The sequence below is a fragment of the Vanellus vanellus genome (assembly GCF_965231255.1).
Source record: "Vanellus vanellus genome assembly, chromosome: 1".
NCBI classification, from domain to species: Eukaryota; Metazoa; Chordata; class Aves; order Charadriiformes; family Charadriidae; genus Vanellus; species Vanellus vanellus.
In genome coordinates this window covers 161,059,656-161,086,498 of record NC_138905.1, presented here as the reverse complement: position 1 = coordinate 161,086,498, position 26,843 = coordinate 161,059,656, and the positions used below count along the sequence as shown (strand labels likewise).

At 38.0% G+C, this 26,843-nt stretch overlaps 1 protein-coding gene across 1 annotated transcript in view; it reads left to right on the top strand.

Moving 5' to 3' along the window:
* ITGBL1 (integrin subunit beta like 1) overlaps positions 1-21,841 on the top strand; it is a gene marked incomplete at both ends in the record, with an annotated part of 153,144 nt that extends 131,303 nt beyond the window's left edge. Inside the window, 4 exons of the mRNA XM_082484538.1 lie at positions 1,388-1,504; positions 15,050-15,196; positions 20,137-20,250; positions 21,750-21,841. Coding sequence (XP_082340664.1) covers positions 1,388-1,504; positions 15,050-15,196; positions 20,137-20,250; positions 21,750-21,841 — 470 coding nt within the window. The remainder of the gene's footprint in view (positions 1-1,387; positions 1,505-15,049; positions 15,197-20,136; positions 20,251-21,749) is intronic.
* Between the last annotated feature and the right edge of the window lie 5,002 nt (positions 21,842-26,843).

The window sequence follows — 26,843 nt, the reverse complement described above, 5'->3', positions numbered from 1 at the left end:
TATAAAATGAGCTGGGAATTTTTCCATTCGTAATAAGATGCTCCTAACTCCAACTTAATTAGACTGGGTTTTTTTGAAAAACAAATGTAACAAATTTAGGTTAGAAGTTGAAAAAGAAATAGACTAATGATGATGGCAGTATGTTGGTCTAAAAGGTTTTATTGTCACAAAACCTATGGTGAGAAAAACTCCACTAAGGTTCTCCTTAACAGTCCTTTCCCATTCTGCAAAATATTTCAGTAAATGCTGGAAAATATTGCACATGCTGAACTGTTTGGTTGCATAATGAAAGGCTGTATTTGGAGGATTTTTTTACTTTGTAGCGTTAATTCCTCCTACTGTAAATTTGGGTTCTGCAGTCAGTAGAGCAGTGTCCAGGCCCAGGCTGAGCCTCACAGCTTCTGTGATTAAATTAGATGGAGAGGAACATGCTTTTCTGCAGCCTAGTCCATGTCTCTGCTGGCCCTTTTATACACACAATATCTTTTCCCAAGCCCACCAAATTTATTACTGTGATTCACAGTTTGTGTCATATTTAGAGCATTCTCACAGTAGCACTGCATTAAAATAATTTAAAAATACAGAGTCAAACTCTTAGAAGTTGAGTAATAAAAAAACGACGTTACCCTGAACTGTGTCTGTCTCGTATGTACAACGTAAGACTGTCCTTGATCTTATTTTTTTTCATATCTGACCACTTAATACTCACTGCTCTGAGGGCTTTTGGGTGGAAGATCTGTGGGAGTTTGGCTGAGTCTATTCCCCCTTTAAGCTCTGGGGAGTTCTGTGAACAGGTTAATGGAAAGGACAACTCTGGCAGAAGTTGTGCTTTTGACTTCTATTTTCTCAGGACTAGACAAGAAAAATTATAGGGATTTACCTTTCCAGGTGCCTGACAGAATATTTAAAGAGTTATGTTTCTACATGAATAGAGAGTGTCTTAGCCTAGATAGCCCTGTGCCTGGACTATTTATTCTAATCACATTCATTTTGGAGTTTCTAGAGGTACGTGCTAAATATTTTAGATAAATTATAGAGGTTAAGTATGCAGTTAAACATGTGCCATAGCTCTGTTATGCAAAGTTGAGATATGAAAAACACATGATGCCAATGATTGCTTATTGTTGCTGTTTCCACCCGGTCATAACAGTGATGTACTTTGCTTCTGGTTGCCATAGAGGAAGGATAGTTTTGGTTTGGGTTGGGTTTTGTTTTTTTTTTTGTTTGTTTTCTTTTTTTTTTAATAGTGTTTATGTGCATACTTTAATTAACACAGAGTGACTTATACTTTGTCTTTGGGGCGTAGGGTGTAGAATAAATTTTGGGGTTTATTTCCTTTATTTTACTTTACTGAAATCATGACTCTGACAATTGTTTATTCTTACAGGGAGATGCGAATGTGGCCAATGCACTTGTTTCCCTCCAGGAGACAGCAGAGTTTATGGCAAAAACTGTGAATGTGATGACCGACAATGTGAAAATGTGGATGGCGACGTCTGCGGGGGTATGCATTCACATAACATAACATAACATAACATAACATAACATAACATAACATAACATAACATAACATAACGTAAATCTTGACAGTTTATAACTTTCCGTTGTTTCCCCCCCAGTTTTATAACATAATGTCACTACAGACTATTGACATTATTGGTTAATTATAACAGATTATAGATTTTTGTAAAAAACAAGTGAATATTTATTTTAAAACTTCAGAACAATAAAAATGAAGTATATTAGGTACAATTAATAGCATAAATGTAAGTGCTGTAGTATATCCCAAATTCCAGAATTGTTCATTAAAGAGGAATATAGACACTTAAAGGAAAACCTGAAAAATTAGGTGATTTTACATTGTGTTTAGTACAGTTGATGTTTTACGGAGAATGTTGTATTTTACCTAAAGTTAATAATGACCAGCAATACTTTTGAGTATTTCATATTCACTGTCAGGTATATATCTATTTTCTAAAAAAGTAGTTAAAGTATATATGAAAGAATCTAGAATGCTTGAGAAAATTTGCTGTAGTAATTGTACATGTAGACAGTTTATTTTAATTTTGACTGTGAAAACCTCACTTGTTGATTTTTTCAGTGAAGTATGTTGGTGTTAAGCAATATTTCAAGTTAGTTTTAAATGTGCAAATGCATACATACCGCATGGTATTTCAAAAACAGGTAAGTAGTATCCTAAATGCTCTCTTTCTAGATTTTATTGGCTTTATTTTTAAAATTAGTCTTTGATTCTTAATATTAACAAAATAGTTTGTGTGAACAATGACACATTTTATTATATTCCTTTTTTTTTTTGTGAGAAGAAGATGTATTGCTTCATAATCTTTGTATCCATAAAAAATTATGACTACAGGAAATATTTCTTCAAGGTCTCTGCCATGCAGAAGGTAGGCATATATGGAAAATTCGAGTTCAAATATCTGACCAGCCATGATAACATTTTAAAACATTCAGTGTAATTCAATAATATGAATGTGTAGATAAAGAATAATTTAAAATTTAACTTTGTTTTAAGGACTTGAAAGCAGATATAAACACTGAAAATCAGGGTGATATTTATTATAAATTAAGTGGTTGGGAACCAAAATTCATTGTCTTTCATGGTTGAAAAGATCTCTTCCATTTGTGTCATTCATATTTTGTATTATTTGATGACATTGCTTTAATGTTAATACTGCTAATTATATTGCACATTTTGGAAATTATAGACAAAAATCCCATTCTTCCTTATTAGGAAAGATACAAGGATAATTTAAATTTTTTTTGCTAGCTAGAGCACCTCACAATTAAATGAATAATCACCTCCATGCTTGAGCCAGTGTCCAACTTTTGACTGTGCAGGAGACACTCTAGGTCACGCTGTTACCTGAATAAACTCTCCCCTTTAGTCTAAATAGCTTTGTCCAGAGCGGATGTCAGAAATTATTTAATTAATTTTAAAACCAGATTATTTTCCAAATTTGGAAACAAGAAATAGAAAGGAAAGCCAGCTCATGGATTTACGAATCTGTTGTAGTCTCAAGCAAGCTTGACTTCTCCACCTTCATTCAAGCAAATAGTTTAGTTACTAATGATTCTCTGCAGGTAAAAGGAATTATATGGGAAAAAGCAATTCAAGTGAATTTGGAATTCACAGCATCTGTTGACAGGACTTCAGAAGGCCCACCCTGTGATTTTTGCTTTTCCAGGGAGCTGAGCTTATTCCTAATTCTTTCCCTCAAACAGCAGAATAAGCACCAAATCACAAATCCTGTTGTCCCGGGCTTTCTTCTTGAGTAAAGGGAGAGGAGGGACCATTGCATAAAGTGATGATTAAATCCACCAAGATCTGAGTTGACCTCTGAAGTGCCTCAAGGGAGACTAGAGCATCTTTGCTCACTCACAGCTGTCTGAACTTGGTCTCTAGAGTTTTAGTCTTCCCAATTAGAACTCATGCAACTACTGATACCGTCCTCTAAAAATTGATGGATTTCTCTAGTAAATCTGTTGGGATTCCAGTAGCAAATAATTGGCAGATTATTTTTTCATATTCTTGATATTTTGTTTCTTGTTCTATGATATTTCTAAATATAATTTGAGTTATTTTTAGATTATTCTAGGTTTGGTTGTAATTTACTCCTATGTGTCTTCCTGTATTCCATCCCCTTATGTTCTTTTACAGCCATGAACTGGTTTCCCCTCCCTCTCTTTCTGTTCTGACGCTACACAAGTGTTTCTTTGTTTGCACTTGTCTGGTTCTTCCATGTGAAGTGTGCTGAGATTCAAATTAACAAACATACATGCCTTACTAATCACTCATTTCTCTTCCATACACCACTTTTCCTTTTCTTGGCTGCTGGAGCTCTGGAGTGGCTCCTTCCCTCATTTCCCCTCTCTCTCCTTCTCTTTTTTTTTTTTTCCCTTCTTTTTTTTCCCCTTCTTTTTTTTCTTCTTCTTTTTTTTTTTACTGCTGGCAGATCCTGAAACCTTATTTTCTTTGACCATCCAGTGTCCATCTGTCCATCTGTGCTTTTGATCCACCTGCCTCAAGAGGTCTCCCCCCCCTCCCCCCCCAATAACTTAAGGCAGCACCTATTTAGGTGTAAGTACTAAGTACAGGAATGTTTATCTTCCAAGAATCTCCACCAATTGCAGCTTTCTGCTCACTCCCATTTAGCAAGTGAATTCCACTCACGATCCTTCACCTTCTAACTCATAATGTGAACCATTTACCCCTTATTTATTTTCTGTGACTTCATCTTTCACTGTGGCTTCCAGCATTTTCATTGAAATGTCTCTTCCCACAGTTTCTGACCAAATGTAGGAATTTCTGTTATTGTTATCCTTTTCAGATCCTCAATAGCCTCTGACTTTGCTGATAGCTTCAGACCTACTCTTTAGTAATTGTCAGATGGTTTGCTTGGCTATCATTTTCTACCCTGATTACAATTTGAATGATTCCTTTGATATACAGTGTTTCTCATGCCTCCCTTTTCAGGCGATTCTACCAATGTTAACCTTATTTTCTTTCCCCTTTTGCAACCTATCTATTCACAGAACTTCTGTCATTAATTTTGAGCTAGTCGCATACACATCTCTCTTCCTTTTGGGTTTGCCTATACTTCCACCTCAGCCTGAACCTCTTCCCACCTCTTGCCGAACTGTTTATTCCTTCCTCTTTCCTTCTCCTCTTTTCATTACTATTTTTCTACCGCTGTTGCTGCCTAGGCAATCACTGTCAGGACATAAGCCCTTGCTAGTAACTCTGGCGTCAGAGAATTGTAAGCTGGGCTCTGCGGATGTGCAGGGCCTGACAGTGAGCATTGAGTGCCTGTAAAGCACAAGGAAGGAATACTAGTGTTCTCAGATTAAATGCATGTTGAAATAAGAAATGTGAATGACAACCTAATTGATTTGAATAAGAATTGTTACTGGCCTCCTCTGACCAGCAGAGATTGATTAATAGCTTGCTTTCCAGCCCAGCTGTCCATGAGATGGTAGAAAGACATGAGGCGAAAGATATGATAAATTAGGGTACAACTGAATGAGACCCTATTACCGTGTTTCTGCATGACTGTAGTGAGTCATTCACTTAAAATTTCAGCTGTCCATCATTGCAGTACCAGGAATAGAGACATTACATCTCCACAAAGACAAAGGTTGCAGGAGGACTCGGCATAGATTCCACAGCACTCTACTATCAGAAATGGATTCATAGGATCATAGAATGGTTTGGGTTGGAAGGGACCTTTAAAGATCATCTAGTTCAACTCCCCTGCTATGGGCAGGGACATCTTTCACTAGTTCATGTTGCTCAAAGCCCCATACAACCAGACCTTGAACACTTTCAATGATGGGGCCTCCACAACGTCTCTTGGCAACCTGCTACAGCGTCTCAACACCCTCATAATAAAAAATTTGTCCCTGATGTCCAATCTAAACCTATCCTCTTTCAGTTTAAAACCGTTTTCTTATAAGCCCCCTTTAAATATTGAAAGGCTGCAATAATGCATCCCTGGAGCCTTCTCTTCTCCAGGCTGAAAAACCCCAACTCTCTCAGCCTTTCTTCACAGGACAGGTGTTCCAGCCCTCTGAACATTTTTGTGGCCCTTCTCTGGGCCAGCTCTAATAGGTCCATGTCTTTCTTATACTGGGGACCCCAGAACTGGATGCAGTACTCTAGATTGGCTCTCAGCAGAGTGGAGTAGAGAGGCAGAATCACCTCCCTCGACCTGCTGGCCTGCTCCTTCTTTTGTTTTCCCCTTCACTTGTCTGTGCCTCTGCACACTAACTTAATATGCGATAGCTGGTGAAGGTGTCTCATGCAGCCTTTTTGAGATTGGTATGTTGTACCTACAGGACCATTCCCTACAGTTGTATTACAGTGTTGATCCACAGCAATATTTAACGTAATGTTTTTTTTTTTTTTTATGCTTTTACTTGGTTCTTTGAGTCTTTCATGTGCAAGTTATTTTGGTGCACACACATGGCCGGAGAATCACAGGTTTGCCAGTCCAAGTTCTTTCTTTGCACGGCTATGTCACTGATGTACACAAGGCTTGATATTTACTTATCGTGTATCGTACTTCTCTCTCTCCTTTGAGATTATGGCTGTGCTGCTAGCTGCAGATGTGTCCCAAGCTTTTAAGTGTTGTTTGTTCCTCTACTGTGTCCAGTCATGTTTTTTAGTTGATGTCATCAGTGGCTGCTCCACCTCAGTGGGTTGACTGTTGTCCATTATGTTCTGTTCTCTTTCAGAATTGAAGGCAGGCAGGCAACAAGAATTCAGGGCAACAGTAAAGATCGATTTGATATTGATTTAATAATGCTCTTAACTCCATTAATTTTGATTTGTTCTCTGGGCCATTATTGGCCTAGCTGTGAGTTCTTGTCACAGCAAAGTAGCAACCATTGAAGAAATAAAACAGAAGCCCTTTTGGGTCTTCTGCATGCTACTGGTTGGTACAGGATTGTGCTGCTTAAAACCCCTAAAATATAAACAACTCCCCCCAAAATGGTAAAAAAGTGGTTGAATCTCCACACAAGTTCTTAACTAGGGCTACTAGCAAAGGTTGAAACTCAAAACCAAGTAACACACAGCAAGGCCCTCACATATTTCTAGGGATGTTCCTATTTTGTTTTATGTTGGTATTTCAATACTGTGCTTCATATAAGGGGTCGCCAATTAGATAATCAACTATGACAAGACCTTTCAATATTTAGTCATGGATATTTGCACTGTCCTTAACACTAAGAAACAACTAAGCCTCTGGTCATCCCAGGAAGACAGTTTTTTTGACTGGTGAAAATAGAATACTTTGAGAAGTCCAATTTGTTTATTTTCAAGTGAGCAAATTCACTTTGATGACTTCTTAACTCTTTGTTTTGGCCATGGCACATCAAAATATAATCCTAACACTGTAGGGAATCCAGTTGTGTAATGGCATGTCACATCCTCTCACATCAAAGAGTAAATGCAGCTATGTTTTTGTTTGTTTATACCAATGCCTTTTGGTAAAAGGCATTAGTTCTTATTAGTTTGAGATTCTGGTTGTAGTATAAAGGCTTGTAAAAGCTGGAGGAGCTGATTTATTATTGGAGGAAATGCCGAGGTAATTAATATTTCCCTCTTTACTCAGGTCTGCCTTTACACCTCTCTGCCCTCTAAGTGTAGAAAACCAGTGCAGCAAAACTCTTCCTGAGACTTTGTGGAGGGGAAGTTAATATTTTTTTTTTATAAAATTCCAAAGTAAATTAATTTTCACCACTCAGACACATTGTCTCATTGGTTTCATTCACTCGCATTCTCACACCTACATACAAACGTCTAAGTGTCTGGATTTAAGTAGTTTGGTCGGGATAACTTGTGGGTGACACAGAAGATGGACATCAGATGCTGCCCATCAAGTTCTCAGTAGGTCTTTTTGTTTCATCTTGACTGACAAAAACAACAAAATGGCTTTTAGACACATCTTTTATATTGCTTAGGACCCAACAGTTAGAATGATCCTTTTGACTCACGATTTTGCTTACTTTTGTTTCAAAGTTTCAGGTAAGTCTGGTGCCTGTTGTCTGTGCTTCCTCGTTTTTGACATTCTTAGAACAATGCTGTTCTTTTTGAGCTCACAAGGAAAATGGCAGAAGTTACGCACTGTGTCTGTATTGACATCCTTTGTTGTTGAGCACATGGTCTTCTGCTGATAAGTCATCATGCAAGTCATCATACCACCATTTTACGAGAGTGCAGACCTTCTGGTTTTGACAAAATAATACATCACTCAGTTTTACTGCTGTGAATGTGTTGTTGGTTATCAGTACAGGTCATGTTTTTAAGCTCATTCTTGTGTTGCTTCTGATGCTTACCTATACATTTCCATTCATATATCATTCACACCAGTCTCAAGATTTCCAAGATAATTCTCTCAGCATTGGCAGAGAACAAGGGAAAAGATGTGGTTTATAAGGCGTACATATAATTAAAGCCACAATTCCCAGCCTTCCACTGTTTTCAGCTTTTACAACAGAGACAGAAGCTTCCACATCACATTCTTAAAATTAGTGAAGCATTCTAGGATCACATAGTCATCACCAGGATGTACAGTGGTGGAAGTGCTCACTCTCAAAAGGCTGGTATAACTTGCCCCTAATTGCCACGCTCCTTTAAATATAAAATTTTCATTTCTATCCAGCCAGGCTAAGTAATTTGTTTCAGAGGAAGGACTGCCTTTCTTTCTCTTTTTGGAATATAGCTATGCATTATTATATAATAAAGATATAAAACAGAAACTGTCAATTCTTTTCTTTGAAAGTTCTAGGTCTGTACTACAGAAATCATGAATGACGTTTATTTTTGTCATCTGTTCGGTGACGCAGAAATGCGATATCTTCAGATAGCGTGTTCTTATGAGGACTAATAAGACCATAACCATAAAAATGAGAGAGTTATGATTAACAATATGCTTCGTTAAGCAAAGCTAAGTATGAATACTATGGTGCAGTTGCTGTCAGACAAATTCCTCATTTCTTGCACTAATGTTGCTTTACAGAAACAAGTATCTAGGACATTTATGAAACTCTCTAATATACCTAAAATGCAAATTAGGAGAGAAAAAGAATACCAGCCCATTTCCCAGCCAAAGACAGCTTTTGGCACTGACTGGTCTGAAATTTCAGAAATATGAATTCAATTTCTGACTCTGCCATGGCTTCTCAGACTACACGGGACATCATTTCTAAGTCTTCAGTTGCCTAAGGTTAGGCACCTTGTATGATTTCTGATGCCCAAGGCTACCCTTGCCAGTTATTTCTCTGCGATTCCTATTATGTTAAAATAATAGTTTATTTCCTACACAGTAGGTTTTTCGCCTTTTCTCTTAAAAAGCCTTCAGAGCAGGGACCGTGTTCGTTTGACTGAGTAATCTGAAACACATATAATTGTTACAGAATTCACTTGAAATTTTTATACTATTTAATAGGGAATTTTGATTATGGTATTTGTTCTTGGAAAATGCAATTGATTCTCCTGGGGCAAAAGAGTTCAAACACATGCTTACTGGGTAAAACTGGTGCCAAAAAAAGTGAAAATGACTGTATGAGGTAGTGGAGAAGTCAGAGTCTACTAGGCGTAAAGCTAGTGTGATTTAGGGTTTTATTTTGAAAACACCAAGTAGAGGATTAATCATTCAGTGGCTGTGTGCACTTAATTACTTCATCCTAGCTCTGAGGCGCATCCAGGGGCAGCAACAGATAAATTCAAAAGGATCAGTAGGTATTGAATTAGATACAAGAGTGACTAATTGTCGTGGTTTATCCACGTGGTGGAGGCAGCACAGGTATTAATGTGCATGGTATATTCTGTATTAAATTAGTTTAAGTTTACTTACCTAATTTTACTTCGCTAATTTTTCCTTGAAATGCACTACAGATTTTTGTCTTGGTCACCCAGACATTTGTGCAAGTGTATGAAAAGTTGAAACTTTACATAGAGGCGCAGAGAATGTAGTTTGTTTAGCTTTTCAGATAGCATAAAATGTATTTTTGGTTTGTTAAAAGATTTTTAGTCAAATATTTCTGCTGAAATGAGCAGTAAAGGAATTGCTGATGCAATACACTTAAGCTGATTAAGAGATATTAATTTGCAAAGGCCAAAAGGAGCTCATATGTTGAACCTTGTGTGTTAGGCTATAAATAGCCATTACGCTATAGCCAGGCTTCCCCTATGTTGAAGTCTGTGTGCGGTGTGCTACTAAAACCTGTCTCTGAGAAGGGCATCCAGACACACTCTGAAGACTCTAAGACATGCGCAGCCCATGCCAATATCACAAGGAAGTTTGTTCTAATAGTCATCATCCTTGTTTGAAATGGAGTTTTGTTTCTCAAATGAATTTGTTAGTATCAACTTTTCCCTCTGGTTCTTGCTTTGTCTTTCTCTGGTTGTTTGAGAATCCCCATTCTAGTACCTTCAAGGAAGGTAGTTCAGATCCTGCCGAAACACTTAGGGTTTTTTTTGGTTTGGTTTGGGTTGGGTTCTTTGGTTGTTTTTTTTTTCCCAGTAGGCTAAGCAGATACAGATCTATGAAGTTCTTTCAACAGGCCATTTTCTCCACCCTTTGAATTCTTTCCTTGGAACTTTTTGGGGATCTTCCAAGTTTTTCAAAGTCTCATCAAGCATGGATATCACAGTGAGTTGCAGAGCTTTAATGTTCATCTCATCAATGCTCTAAATGTTCCTACTAATTTCTGTTCCTACTCGCTTCTCTCTTGTTATATGCACACAAGGATGGCATTGGCCCTTTTCTCTGCAGTGTTTCACTCGAAATTTTTACTGAGCTGCCTGACTGTTGTGTTGCTCAAAATGGAGCAACAGTCCACCTTTATTAGACTTGGACAATAATAAGTGGCCTATTACAGAAATATAATAGACAATCAGTATTTCGCTTCACATTTACATTAGGTTTCTCTAACTGCAGTTGTCACAACTGTTTCAGTCTTATGGCATTCTCCTGGTAGTCAATAAAAATAAAAATCAGTGATCCAGTAATGTTTTTAACAGCTCTTTTAGCATATTTGGGCAGGTTAATGAAGCCTGCTCACTTAGAAATATTTCTTCCAGATAGATGTTGTTTAATATACTCAAGTTAATAGTATAATAGAAAGTTCTTTATCATAGTCCTGTAATAAAAAATAGAAAATCCTGTTTCTATTTAAATACAGAGAGAAATATTTGTTTCATTTACTGTATTGTTCTAAATCAGGGATCTTGTATTATGCCGAGATTTTTCATATTCCCAGTATACTTTTAAAACATTGTATTTTTCATCCAGTTATAGGTTTTTGGGTGTTTTTTTTTTTTTTCCTATTATGTCTGTTTTATTCACAATAAAATGTCTCATTTATATTGGTTGCTATCTTTTTCATCCTTCTTTCTCGGGCTGTACACTCTTCTCATTCCTAACTCGCAGCATCTGTCCACTGTTAGACTTGGGTGGATTTCTCTCTTACCGTGGAAAAATGTTGGGCTATCAGATAAATTCTTCATACGGGACAGTCAAATTCATATTTTTATAGCTGAAGATTTTTTTCCATTGCTTCTGGTTAATATTGACTTTATTATATATCTATTATATTATATTAGTTTGAGACACTTGTTCTCCTGTGGTGCCTAATTTTGTCTGGGGCTGGCCTCAGTTTGCCCTTCATGAACATCACCTGTTTAGAATCAGTTAGTTTATAAGAAAGATCAGCTTCCTCTGCAATGATTACATCACCTTTTTCATCGTGCTGACATTCCCATGCAGTGGTGCCTTTTGTATTAGAAAATTATCATGCAGTTTTTTGGGGAATTCTGACAACAGTTGCATGAGTAGTCCTAAACTGAAGTTCTCCACGACCACACAGTTTTATTTCCAGGCATGGTAAGAAATAATTCATTCTGGTGTTTGATTTGATTTGGGTTGATTTGTGTTACAATGGACCTCTGCTAGTAACCTGTCACAGCTTGCTTTGTTGCTGCATTCATATTTCACACTTAAATCTTGTGGTTATAGGATTTATTGATAATTCTAAACGAAGTGACAGTATCTCTAACATGATATTTTTCTCTCCTTTGCCTCTTCCCCATCCCCACCACGGTCTTTCCTCTTGAATGGAGACTAATGTTTAAAACATTCTGTTAAATATTTAAATGTTCATTAGCACAGATTTTTATGAATGAAGATCTATAGTCTCAGAGCCATTGCAATATGCAATTTGTTTGTGATTTTAAGTGTTTTATGTTGAATCTGAACTGACAATAGGCCAACACTTTCCAATAAATCTGCTTAATCTGAATAGTTAAATCAGTATTTTATCACACTAGCCAATTCAGTTGGGCTAGATGTCTTTAATTTTTCTTTTCCCCTTTGCTCTACGATTGCTTTGTTCTTGAATTTTATATTCCTCTATGAAGGGAATTGTATTCATACCTGAAAGGACCTATGAGCAAGAGTAGCACCTTTTTGTTGTTGATCTTGCTCATCAAGAATCCCCGTTTGAGAGCCTGGGATTCATTGGAATGAAACGGGGACACTTTGAATGTGATTTGAATATTACATTCAGCTGAAAGCAGTTGCTTATCACGGTTTTGCTCTTCCTTTCGGTCAGCTTGTTTGGACATCTTCAGGCAAAAGCAAAGAGCCTCTGCAAGGAGGATATACACAACTATACCGTGTAAAGCAGTTATCCACAGGCAAGCACACACAGAAGATTGCTAGGAGTTAACAGGCGTTGGGCTAAGCACTTGCATACTCACCACCCCGATGGATGAGGCGTTCAAAGAGCTGCGGCTGCCCAAGCTGGTGTCAACTAGGAGTAAATATTATTTTGGTAAAATGGATTCCTTGAGACAAAAGAATCCGTTATGTTGTGAGGGTTTATATGGCGTAAAGGAGGAGAGGAATGGTCATCTCATAAAAATGCATGTCAAAATTTTATGTGACAAACTGCAAACTCTGTTTGCTGTAAATTAATTGATTATTCATTACCTTTTTATTTGACTCGTGTAAAGGCTTTACAGGCATGATCAGCCTCTGCATTTGGTAAATCATAATGACTATACAAGAAAAATGATACAAAATTATTTTCTCAGTGAAATCAGCATGGATTTCTTACTATTCGTTGCTAAAATTATCACAAGTCTTTGTATCTCCACAAGCAATTTTCCAACACTGACATCCAGCTGTAAATTTTGCTCTTCAGGGGTTGAGCTATTCTCGTATCTAATCTATAAGTTGCTAAGAAAAAATAAATAAGGCAGATAAGAATGCTTTGACAGAAGCTTAGCCATAGTCGGTTAATGGAGCTAATTGCATGCCATCTACCTGGAAGGAGCATATAGGAAAGTATATAGGCTTGTTTTCTGCCTCTTGTATTTTGGTTTGTGGTACAGTTGTTCTTGATTCCAATCTAATGCAGAAGCTAAAGGAGCTTCTATTGTTGCTAGTTATCAATTTGTAATATTTGATATCTGGTAAATGCATATATGTAAATTTGTTATTGCTGAATGTCACTTGCAGAGGTATTATTACTGTCATAATAAGACTGCATCCTTGTTACTGAGCATTTAAAGTTGTACAGGTAATAAGATTAAAAAAAGATCGATACACAGCCTGGAGTACAAAAATTATTCTGACCATTTAGATCGCTGCAAATGATATCTCAAAGGCTTTGGAGCTTCCAGTACTTTCTAATTCAAATTAGTGAAGTATTCGGCCATCAGTAAAGTATTAAGGAATTCCACTTACAGCAAGCTACAAGGTTTGTCTCTCCTTTAAGCTTCTACTGGTGCTGCCTACCAGTTTACAACATCAAGTTGCACTGTTGCCTCATGAGAAGTCTACAAATTAGAAAAGCAAAATTGCTGTTTTGCTTCTCTGCATCCTACAGCTCAATGCTTTGCCAGATACTCCTACTACTTGTTCCCTTCTTCCCAGCCCATGCTCCCAAATTATCTCAGTCCCTTCGTTTCTACTCCCTTGCCCTACATAGCAGGTAGGATAGGACAAAAGTCACTGGTATGTATAATTTCCTTCTTTCAAGCCCAGTAAACTGATCAGCTAAGGAATGATCTTCTCTGCTGCTGAAATATTATTCAAGGTTGAAAAGTGAAATTGTGGCTGGGAGACATTTCTTACTTCTTTTTTTCTGTTTTCCATTTCTGTATTCTTGTCTGCATTTGTTGTCACTTTTCCCTTCTTCCTGCCCAGATTTTCCCCTAGTTTACTATTCAACACATTTTCCTTTTTTATTAATCTTTGTACAAATAATTCTCAAAGATTCTATTTCATCTTTTTTATTTTTCCTTTTTTTAAACATTGATTATAGCTTCTAGGCTCTATCTTTAACCCATGTACTAGGGTTGCTTTGACCTTTCCTTCGCTTGTCGTTACCTGTCCTTCTTTCCCTAACATTCCCAGAGTGTATTCCTCTGCACTTGCCTCCTATTTTATGTTTTTTTCTTGTTCCTCTTTTCTTTCTGTCCCTTCATTTCCCCCTAGTTTTCACACTTATTATCAATCATCTTTTGATAGCTATGTCCTCCCTACTGTATTCTTCTTCTGCCTCTCCATCTTCTCTCTCATTCAGGCTTCTTGTCTTGATCTGGGAATTGAAATCTATGTGTCCCTGTGGAGAGAGCCCACCACGGTCATCTGCCCATTCTTTTTCGAAGTCCTGCCTTGGGGTCATACAAGCGTGTGCTCTGGAGAATGCTCTGGTCTCTTCCTCCTTCCTGCTCCTCCCTGAGCATGTCACTACATTATCAGAAATGAAAATGCCAAACCTTTTAAACTGCTGAGCTGGGATAGCTGTATCTGGAGAAGACATGAGAAGAGAAGCAGGATGTTGTGAGGGTGATGAGAGGAACTCTGTGCAGGTTGCCGGTTGGGTTTACGTACAACCAATTTTAGCAATTGCATGAGATCCTGGGGAATTATCTTAATTCTGTACTGTATGAGTTAACCTATAGTTACATTGCAGAGTATGTTGAGTCCAGGTTTTGTGCATCAGCTGCTCCATGCACCGCAGCAGATAACCAGCAGTAGTGGGCTGCTGGAGGAGCATGCGGCTTTTGTCTCCCTTGCCTGTTCTGCTGTGGGCTGTGCTTCTCTCAGCCCTGTGCTGGCATCTACTTCTTCACGTGATAGTATGGGATGTGCAGGTGAGACTTTGGCACCAGGCTGCAGGATTAAAAACATAGGAGGAAAGGGATTGTGTCTATTCTCAGTACACTGTGGATTAGGGAACGTCCCATAAAGTTGAGCTGATGCTGAGCTTTTTGGATGAGGGGAGACAAGTTTATGTTTTTCTACACATCACTAGGGAACCCTGTTTAACAAAAGAACGAGAGAACTGAAGAAGACCACCCTGCCCGGGAGCTGTGCGATCCATTTGTCTGTCTGTCTGTGCCATAGCACGCACTTCACACTGCAGAGGTCTGAAGATGATCTCAGTTGTGACCACAGTCTCTGCTTTCTGCTTGTTTTGCTCATAACCAACCCCGGTGTCGTTACAGGCCATGGTATCTGCTCATGCGGCCGATGCATTTGCCAGGACGGCTGGTTTGGAAAGTTGTGCCAGCATTCAAGGAAGTGCAACATGACAGAGGAGGAGAGCAGAAGTCTCTGCGAGTCAGCGGATGGCATATTATGTTCGGGGAAGGGTAAGAACTGGCAGCTGAGCTACCCCATGTCAGTGCTCCGCCACAGGAAAATGATCGTGTTCTGGAAGACTAATGTGCATGACAGCGGGTTGCTGTTTAGTAACCCTTTCTTACAAAGGCACCTATTATTAAAAGGATGTTATATTTGGCTCCGTAATGCACTTACATCCATTTTGTCAAACACCCACCACAGCCGTGCATGTTTAGCAGCATTGCTCTCCTATGCAATTTGTTAATAGCGTGTAATTTCCTGTATGTGTTTATCTGAAGGTCTGCATTGAACAGCTGTACGTTATAAACTAACTGTCAGTGCTCCATCCCGTTTGAGGATCGGGGACACTACCTGCACTGCAGTGGGGAAGATGGCAAATGTAGTATCTCAGGCAACAGTAAGCGGAGGAGAGTGTTTAACAGCAGTATTTGATACACTTAATCACTCTCCTCCCCAACACAGCAGCAAAGGAAAGGTAGATGTCTGCAGTCCCCACGACAGAATCCCACAAACTCTCTCATTTACTAAATTTTATTCAGGTTGCGTCAGCTTCAGCCCAGCTATAAAAAATCGCCACAAGAAGGAACAAAATTTAGAAAATCTTGTTAATTATCTGAAATTGTTCTCTGAGGTTCTTACCGTACAGTCTTTCAGGCTGGGAGATTGCATTATTGGAAAGAGGGCTTTTTAGCTCCTCCGTAGTGCAAACTGCCTAGTTTTGTATGTAATATGTCTGAAAGACAATAGACAAAAAATGGGCGGTGAGACTAGCTTGAGGCTAGAATGCACTCACTCCAAACTGAACGCGCCGTTTCATCTGTTCATATATCCCTTGCATAGACAGGGAAGAAACCTGCTAGCTGGAAAAAACAGTTAGGAGCCTTCTACCTCAGGCAGATTTCCAGTTGTCCCTTTGGTAACTTTTATGTGCAAAGGAAATCTAAATGGGGCTTCCAGCCTGGCCTTCTTCCATCTGTATTATCACTTATTCTCCCCCAGTGCACCATTTTATTTTGGATTTTCCCCCCAGTTGTCACAATGTCATGGAAAATGAGGAAGTTGCACTGTTTCTCTGGTGTTTCCAGAAGACACAGCTATCTTTAAATTAGCATCTGTGTAAGAGGATGCTGAGTTACGGGAGAAATGGAGTTACTCTGTTTTACTGAAGAAGTTAACTTTTCTTCTCTAAGTCTTGGTCTTCCTGTGATTTTTTTATATAAATCATGAAGGTGAGCGAATATGTCTAAAATCAATAAAACGCACTATATAAGATTCTAAATAAACATAAATATGACAAATGATGTTGAATTTTAAAACATTTGTATTATCTGCTACCCTTTTGTAAGGATGGCTGAGAGCTATTTATTTCAGCCTGTGAGTCTTACTCTGAGAACTAACTTTGACACGTATATCAAGGCTACAGTTTACTTTGAGGCTTTGGAAGCAGATAATCTGACAGGAATTTGCAGAGACATCGAGGTTTTTTTTTTCCCCTCTGTTGGCTATGATGCCGGGGGCTGGTTTGGGATCTCTGGGTCACTGATGTCAGTCGGAACAGTCTGAAAGTTCTTTTAGGTTGTAACCAGCTGCAGGCAGGTTGTGGTTTTAAACCTGACTGCACAAATGGAGGCTTGAAAAGCACAGATTTTCTAAGGTAGTAGTGCACTGTTGAACAGCGTTTACTTTCTATGGGAATTATGACCCTAAATCCATATTCAGCTACACTGGTGGGTTTTTATTTTTTTTTAAGTTTCGTCGGCCTCCAAGCACAGGTAGGCTTCCAATGTGACAAACAGTCGCCTTGAGGACAGTAAATATAATATAGCTGTGTCAAATTAGATGCTATAGTGGGTTTATTGTGGGAAACGCTGGTCATATGTAAGTGTTGTCCCAGCAGAGAAATACCTACATAAGATAGCTTCCAGAAGTGTGCGGCCAGTGAACATCCAAGGAGGTTGCCTCCTGCCTCTTCTCTGAGCAGGGTGGGGATCACAGGCAAAACCAGTCTAATTATTTGTAACTTTTGTTTCTATGCTTAGCTTCCCCCCCCCCCTTTTTTTTTTATTATTATTTTAAGCAAATCTATTCTTGATGCTTAAATATATATCTGGAAATTATGTCTTTTACTGGTACCCATACTTTAAAATGTTATTCATAGCAAGTGTGACCGGCACTATCCAGAGGCCAAAATGACAAATTGTTCTTTCTGTTTCATTACATTGAGCAATAAGTAACCATTACTGGTCAAATGAAAGGGAATTTTGAACCTGTGCGCTAATGGTGGTTATTCTGTCTGCGCTGGAAACCTAGCCAAGATACGCAAGCGTTATAATGGATTGAGGGAGCTTGAGTTTCTGTATGTAGGATTTAATAGACTTTAAGGAGACCTGGTTTTCAGCAGATAACTGCTGAACACTTCCAGAAAATTACACTCTGTTAATACAAGCAAAGTTGGACATCCACATTCCCAGGCTCTTTTTGAAATCTTGGCTCGCTGACTGTGCCACCTGTAGTAAAAGCTCTTCCCAAGGAAAACAGCAACACCCACCACGCTGCTGCCTCCCTGGCAGTAAATGTAGGGCTGCAGATGGCTACTGTAATGGCGCAGGACACGGCTGAGGTAATGAGCCAAATCCCATCCAAGAGGATCTGGCCGGGATCCCAGGGAACACCCCGCAACCCATTAGACTCATTTTAATTAAACTGAGGAGCCTCCCAGAGCAGCACGCTCTGTTCAGGGAAAAGACTTGATACATTCATTCTCCCTAACGCATCTTACATTATGGAGCCTGATCTTCCTTGGTTGACTTGGTGTTAAATTTGCTGTATCTTCTGCAAAATAGTTTTAAACATCGTGGGCATCCCTCAGTCGCAGCGTCAGTGCTTGCTTATGCAGAACGACTTCAGGTTTCTTATTACGTCATGCTCTTATTAACTGCTTTAATTTCACTAAAAGTCTCATACTATTCATCATTATTTTCAGCTGTCAGTACCTTGTAGTTCGTATAAACAGAGACATTCGGTTTAAATTACCCTCAAGTACGTCTTAGTGTATCTCTTATACAGCAACCGTGCAATATATATGCTATCCTCCACTGCCTCTTTATACAGTGGCATTTTTTATCCTTGTAGAGAATGTCAGTATTTTCTGTGCCATGGCTCAGCAAGCAATACACAGAACTCACGGAAAAAGTAGGTGCTCAACCAGATACTCCCATCCCCAAATGTTCCAATCCCTAGCTCTTCCTGTATATATTTACATGTTCCATATGTTACAAGTTAAAACAGCGTTTCTCTAAAATTAGGCGATGAGTTCATTTTTGTCAAATTACAGTAAACGCTAAATTACTTACTTTTAAAATTAAAAAATAGATATTCTACTGAGGCTGTTCTGAAGTTTTAAAGAATTAAGTTTCGGTGATCTGAGATGCTTCAGTATTTATGGGGAAAACCTAGGCAAAATTGGTTCATATCAGCAGATCCGTATTTTTTTTTAAAGTGTGTATTTGGATTTTTAATACAGATTTCATTCAGACGTCACTGAAAAGAATGGAAAGATGGAAAAAACATTTTATACACTTTGGCACAGGCCTTGTTAAGTAACCCATTAATTCTGTTTAGGTTATATTCTAACCAAGCTTCTTTCTATATATTTTTCTTTAATATTGCATTAAACACGTAAGTGACTTTGTACTGGAATCATTCAGGAAATATTGCCAGAGCAACAGCATCTAACTTATTTATAAGCATGTTCTGTTAAAGGTCCACAGCTTCTTTGGTGATTTTTTTTTTTTTTTTTTTTTAAACTCAGCCTTCCTTAATTAAAAACTATGTGCGTATTCTTTGTTATCATTTATTTGTTTTTTGAGTTTTTTGTATTGATTTGTGCTGTAACCAGTTCTTAGGGCTAAGTCCACAGGATTTTTGCTCAGCAGCCACTAAGCGCCCCACCTTGGCGTTTTAGTGTCTCAACTCTGTCAAGCAGCTGAGGGTGGGCTCTGTAAGAAGCCAACTCTCTTCAGCCGGCTGTTGGAATCAGCCAGGAGGACGTACCATCTCCTAGTGGCATTTCTAGTTGCAGAAAAGCCTCTCTTGCACTCTTCTCAGGCTACGGGCTTCCTGACACGCGATTGTCTTGGGGCAACTGTGCCTTTCTGGGATTCAGACCCATGAACCTTCTCCTGAAGGCAGGGATGTCTCTGAGCCTTCCCTTAAAGGGAGATTTCTGGTGCTCCGTGTGTTACGGCACCACGCAAACGTCACCATAAAGTCCCTCCTTTGCCTGTGAGGGTCTGACCAGACATCCCTGAGGAGGAGGAGAGCTGCTTATCCCAACAAGAGGTGTTAGGGTACTCTGCAGGAATAAACAAACTGCTGAACCCCCATTATGTACCCAAACTCTTTTGGACCTAGAGCAAATATTTAGTATTTCTATGGGAGATGGAGCAGCTTCATTTACTGTGATGAGGATTTTGGGGGTCTAAATGCTAGTCTTGGGCACCTCTGGTCTTGTGGGGACTCATCCCTAAAGGTTTTAGATGAGGAGGGCCATTTTCTTCCTGGGTATGATTTTATTGCCTTCAGTAACAGTGGGTCAGGGACAATTTGAGCTTTTCTAGTCAAAAGAAAGAACAGTTACTGGGAAGAGTAGCCCTGATTGTAGGTCTCTGAAACCAAAGGAAAGCTTCAAAATGTGAGTCCTGATTAAATGAAATAGCAAAATCAAAGCATAAGTAGTAACGTTCCACCATAGTCTAGCTCACCCCAAAAGAATCCTTTTATTCAAAAAGATTTTAGCTTGATTATTTTCTTTTATGCAATGGCTTCTTAGGCGGCAATTTTGTGCATATGCGCACGTGTGTGTGCGTGTGTGTGTCTGGGGCTGTTATTTTCTAGTCTGAAAATGCCAGCACTCTTTGACTGCGAGTAATAATTTTTGTGATTTCAGGTTCCTGCCACTGTGGAAAGTGCATCTGTTCACCACAGGAATGGTACATTTCGGGCGATTTCTGTGAATGCGATGACAGAGACTGTGACAAACATGACGGTCTCATTTGCACAGGTGCAGTACAGGCTAACACTTAATTGCTCTAAGAAACAAACTGTGTTGATGGGAGTTGTGTTAGACAAAGCCCAGCGTCTTCTTTCTCCAGTGACGGAGGCAGTGCATTTGCTGGTTATTCAAACCTGCTCTAATTGTTTCTTTGTGCAGCGCGATAATCAACTTAAGGTTTCTAAACAACAGTCGAAAGCCTGACTATGAATTTAAATAAGTAAGCCAGCTCTGAAATCCATCAACAACTGTCGCTGTAATAGACTACAAGTTACCGCTTATTTGGCAAAGGATGTGCAGCGTCAGCATTGTGATCATGAGATTTCTTTAACTTTGGTTCTCTTAATGGACTTTCTACGTGTATAATGCATTTAAGTCATAGACAAAATTCGCTTGTCCGATGATCTTTGGTAGGTGAGAGGCATAGTTGTGAGGGTTGACAGAGCTTCCTGGCAATCAGACCGTTCTCAGTGGCAGGCTGAAATACCGCACAGTTTTTCTTACGACGTGATGGCTGGTGATGAAAGCGGCTTCACCTTAACGTTGTCTGGGAGTTCAGGTGGCAGATGGGGACAGAAATGGGCAGGCCGCCAACAAACCCTCATGACAAACCTGGCGACAAGAGGCAACATGGGAATTGCTAAATTAACTCACTGGCCGCCTCCTGTTACAAATCTTAATTTTAGAAAATCTTTGCTGTGCAATTATTAGACATGGAGGAAATCTGCAAGTCGATTACAGTGAGAGTGGGAGGGCTGACACTAGTGAATTGTCTTCCAGCTCACCCTATTAGCAAGGGTCCTTTTGGGGGGGCAAGCAGCCAGTATAGAGGCAACAGGAGCCTTATCTTCAGCTGCAGCGGCGAGTCACGGATCTTCATAAAGTCAGTAGGAAGGGAAGCTCGAATTGGAAACCCAGGCTGTAGAGGTCTCAAGCTGAGCATCATGAAAAATATTGAAATGAAATGAAAATATGGTCTCAGTACTTAATGTTTCTCCACTGCAAAACAGGGCCAACACATTTTTCATCGAATAGAGAGTTTGAGATGTTATGTATTCGTATAGCACTTCTGAGAATTTAGGTTTAAAGTTTTTCATGTTGAAAGTGATGTTTTGGTTGCTATTCTGTTTGTACCCTTTTATATCTTTTTTTCTTTTTGCATAACAGTTAAAAATATTCTTGTTTTTCCTTGTACCTGGAACTACAGTGAACAGAGACTCAACAACTGGGTACAAATAGTGGTGGCATAATTACAATATTTGCAATTCTGCTGATGGAATTATTGAGAGAATGCTATTAATCCTTTGTAAGTGTAGGTTTGGGGTGGCTTCTTAATGCAATGGTACAGTAATTGCTTCCTTCCAAAGAAGAAGAAAAAAAAAAAAAGGTGGGGGGAACAATAAAGGAACAATGCAACTACTTTAGCATGGCTTTTTCCTCCCCATAGAACACATTTTAATGTAGTACATTTCAATTATGATAATTGCCCTTTATTCATTTTGTTCTAGGCAATGGTGTCTGTAGCTGTGGAAACTGTGAGTGCTGGGAAGGATGGAATGGAAATGCTTGTGAAATTTGGCTGGGGAGAGAATACCCTTAACAGAGGACGTCAAAGAATGAGGAGGTTTTTGTTTGTTTCTCTTTAGGCTGCTAGAACATTTAATTTTGGAAGTATTCAGTGTGTGGGTGTGGGTGTGCATGCACACACACGTACATGGATGGGTGTAAATACTTTAGAACACTCATTTGAGGGCCTGCTCCTTAAAGAAATGCGTGGCAAAACTAAAATTAAAAAATTGAAAATGCCTTGGGAGCAGGACAGGCCAAGCTCTAAAAAGTGAAATCAGAAAAAATACTGTCTCGGTGGAACTTCTCCAGAGTTTTTTGGTAAATTCAGTGGGACTGAGATGACATCCATAACGCCTATTTCTTAAGCAACTTTTGGTCTAAGAAAGCCTTTTTTTTAAAACATGATTTACTTGGTTGTCACCTCTCCGTATCAGCATGTGACAATATTCCTGTAAAAGAGTAGCGCTAGTTGAATATTTGTCAAATAATTAACTTGATTAATTTTATGGTGTTTGAAAAATGCAATGTTTGGCCCTTTTTTCTTTCCAACAATCCTGATTATGCACCAGCTCATAAAGTGAGAGAAGCTGCAAAGAAGCTGATCAAAATATTAATGATTTTTTATTTGGTCAAAGAATTGTATTTATATAACTGAGGTCCAGTTACCTGACAACCACAGACTGAAAACCAAAAACATTTGAACAGACCCTTCTCCCCAAGAGAACTTCTTAGTTTCTGTGGTTAAAGTGTCAATAAGTTGGTTATCTAGTCTACGTACTGCAATGCTTTTAAATACATAACCTATAGGAGTATAAGGAATGAAACTAATAAAGATATAAATGTATGATTACCTATTCTGAATATGTATCCTGCAACTCATATGTACTTTTATCATACTATTCTATGTATGTACAGTTGCCTACTCCTCTTAAAAGTAAAGCAAATGAAAATTTGTTATACTAATAACTTTTAGGATGACAATTCTGTATGCTATTAGAAATCACTGTTTGGAACAGATTGCACTGTCACACATGGTATTCATTGAATTTAACTGCGTTTATAGAAGTGGGGAGCCTGAAGGTCGAATGACTTGAAAAATCAGCTATGCTATACAGTAGCCTGGTCTCAGCCAAAGACGTTCAGACAATGGCAACAAAGTAATTAAAGTTTTAATACAGTAAAAACAAACAAAGCAGTGGTATGAACAAAAATTTTATTTTTTATTTTCCAATGGTGAAATGCTGCTCAGTGTGAAATTCACATTGAGTTATGAACGATGCACAACTATTGGGACTTCCCTAACTTATTTACATATGAGTCTCTTATTTTTTTTGTACATGTAGATTTGGCAGCCCTTGAATTCTTTAGAGCAAAAAAAAGATACATACATTTTAGTTTCAAAAGTGTTTACATTTTGTGAAACCATGATTGAGTGAGAAATTGCTTAAATGGCTGGAAAATATTTCTTTTTAATACCAAACTGGAACGTTGTGGTTTAGGTGCCGAGGTCCTATTTTTGAAGAGGTACATGATTCAGAAATAAGGGAACTATACATCAAGCAAAAAAGGTATTTCCATTATTAGTCTAGAAATTAGTTTTCTTTGAGAAAGGACAATTTTGAAATAGGAAAACTCAATGGTACAGAACATGTAATAGAAAGCAAAAAATTTGAATGAATTTATTTAATAACTTTTATTATTCCCCTTCCTATGTAGCTTGCTCTTTCTCTTAACTAATTTTTTCCCTTAACCTGGATTCTTTCTTTCTAAAAATGAAGCTTGTGAAACCCGTGATCTCAGGGAGTATAATCACCAAACGTCCATGCATAACTTAAAGAGTAGTTATGCAGATAAATAACAAGATATCATCCCAAAGCTGCTAGCTGCTTACTTTTCAGATAACCAAAATATCAGGCAGAGTTCTACAATGTATTGATACAGTATAAAGAATCTTCAAGTAAAATTAATCTTGAAATTATAGTCTATATTTTCTACTTATAACCCTTAAAGTCTGTAGATCTTAACAGGAATATTTTCTTAAATTTTAACATACGTGCATTTTGTCAACCCTGGTGTCTGGAGAGCACAGATTGTTGGTTTTACTTATATTTATGAATACCACTGACCTGATCTTATAATCAATGTTTTTTACACATATACATTTGTCTGCTGAACCAAAGTGTAAACAATGAAAGATACAAGTTTTCCTTCATTTCCTTCCATTTGTATTTAGTACTGGAATAAGAAAACATTAGATAATCAAAACTCTTATTGAGGTTCAGTAGATGCTTTTAACTTGTTTCATGGCACGATAAGCAGATTTATATATACTGTAGATCAGCCGTGGTATTTCAGGTATTCTTATTGATAGACAAAAACCAATTCTTTAGAGGGTTGCAATGTCATATTTGAAGCATTTTACTTTGTAATTTGCTTTCATTTTAAACAGATTCTGATTTCTAGTTAGATTTAAAAAAACCTAAACAATCAACTCCCATATTTTGGCTACTGGATGGATGGATTACATAACCATAACATTTCAAAAAGTGTTATCCAAGTTGTTTGCTAAGGTACATATGGAAAATATTAGAATATTCTAAGACAGCTACTGTCAGTGGTTCATTAAAATGTAAATTATCAAACAAAATGGTGCTATCACAATAAACCTTAAAGTATTAATTAAAACTACTAAAATATAATGTATACATAAATTCAATTCCTTTCCTATTTTTATTCTGTTTCTTACAATGTTGCTTGAACATTCCCCCCACTCTTCATGCTGAGGTAACTGGTGATGTAACTCCCAGCAGATCTGTTTTGTGGCTCATTTCCTCACTAGAAAAATGAGATCAGAAGGAATAAGATTATTATTCCACATATGCAAAAATAATAGGTGTATTCATAAATTGTGATTTTACACCTCATTCCCTGTGATGGGAATTCCAAATACATAAACTGTAAAAGCAGGAAGAGTCGTAAGGGAGTGGAACACACTGCTTGATTCTTCAGACCTAGGGACTGTAAAAACTTGCTTCCAGGCCTGTGGCAAAAGGCAGTTCTAGGTGGTAAAAACAAATTGGATAAATGGGGATTTCATACTGGCTAGATTGATAAACCTTATCAACAAAAGATACTACAGCCTTGCTTTCTTCTTACGAGAGAAAGAACGCAATCCAGAAGTGGGCCGAATGCTTCTGCAATCGACTTGCAGGATTATGCCTATTGTATATAACGTATCTGTAATATAACCTATAAAACAGCTGTGGATTGATTTGCTTGTATAAGTTATTAACATACTTGTGATCCTTTTTTCACCGGCCATACTCTCTTCTAGAAATAGACAGATGAACATTTAATCATGTACCTGCTCTGCCATTGCTGATGCTCTGCCCTTGCTTCTTTACAGAATGACATCTCACTTTGTAGCTAAATGATACAGCTAAATGACACTGGGATGAAGAAAGCTAAGTTGAATATTTCTGTGACTAGGTAACAGAACAAAAATTTTATTACATCTTCAAAAATACGTCATAGCATTTGCATTAGTCATCACAAGACCCTCCCCCGTTATTAGACATTTTAAAATGCATTGCACAGAAGGTGAGTCTATCTAAGGGGGCATGTAAAAGAAAGATAACCTCCTTATTTAGTCTAATTTTACTTGCATTCCCATTTGAATGGAGCTGAATAGTTTCTTCTTTATACCAATAAGCAGATGGATCAGCAAGACACACTTTTAATGCATGGACCAAACTGCCTGCTTTCATACCTCATTGTTTACAGTGGTTTTAAACCAAGAGAAAAAGTTTCCCAATACGTATAAAAAAGTCAGAGTTCTTATTGTTGTTTCAGGTATATACACCATAGTCAAAGTGGATTGCTTTACTTTATATTTGGGGGGTGGGTTTTCGTTAAGAACCAGCCTGACTCTACACAAGTAAAAGTTTATGAAAATGATAGTATATTAAAAAATTATTTGAGAGTGGCTAAAAACCCCGCAAATTAAGCAAAAGCTGTGATACGTCAACTGCAAAGCACTTAAAAGCTATAGATGCCTTTCTATAGGCTCTATTGTGTGAGCAATCTCATAAGGATTCTTGTGTATTTATAAAATTTTTGAAGTACAACAAAATGGTGCTTTGTTGAAGTAGTTCATATCTACTTAAAACTGTATTTCTAAAACTGTGCAGGTGTAACTGATTTTGCCAAATAGAACTGTAGCTAAAGTACAGATTAAAAAAAAAAAAAGAGATATAATGGCTATGTGCAGTGTTAACACATGAAATGGTAAGATGAGGTTGGATTGCTGTGCAAACAGTCTCTCAGAGATTAGATAAAACCCAGAAGAAGAACAGAATACAAAGCAAGCATGCTGCAGATTCACAGACAGCTGGACATGTAAGTACAAAAAACCCAATCTGTAAATACAAATTGATTCCATCAGGTTTACTATACAGTACTTTAGTAGTAACAGACAGTTGAAAACAGCTTTCACTTAACAGCAAAATTAATTTTAGAGGGAAGAAAATGGTGAAGTCTCATCCTGGAGAACAGCAAGAGAGGTATTATATTAAGGAGCTAAAATTTTCTTTGGCATGGTAAAAGGGGAGAACTGAGTTTGCCAACCTATTTACATGAAGTTTCACCATCCTGTGGCCAGTGCAATGATGTTTTGCACAGTCTACTTCTTACATAAACTTTTTTTGTTGTTTTCTGGTATGCCTTCATATAAATGTTTTATTCATCATGTTGAATCTGTGTATACAACAAATAAGAATAAACACAAACTGTACACTGCAGACAAACTCTTTGCATATATGTATGTAAATTTAGTAATACAGACCAACAGTTCTTTGATAGACACAACCTACTACATGCAGTTCATCCTTGCCACCCTCTTCCCATGCAACAGATGAGACAAGAGACAAAATGAAAGGGAGGAAAGAAAGCACAAAGACCCCTTTGCTATGTCTAAACAGATTGTAGAAAAAATACTTTTTAGGATATCTATTCATTGGATTAAACACACATAT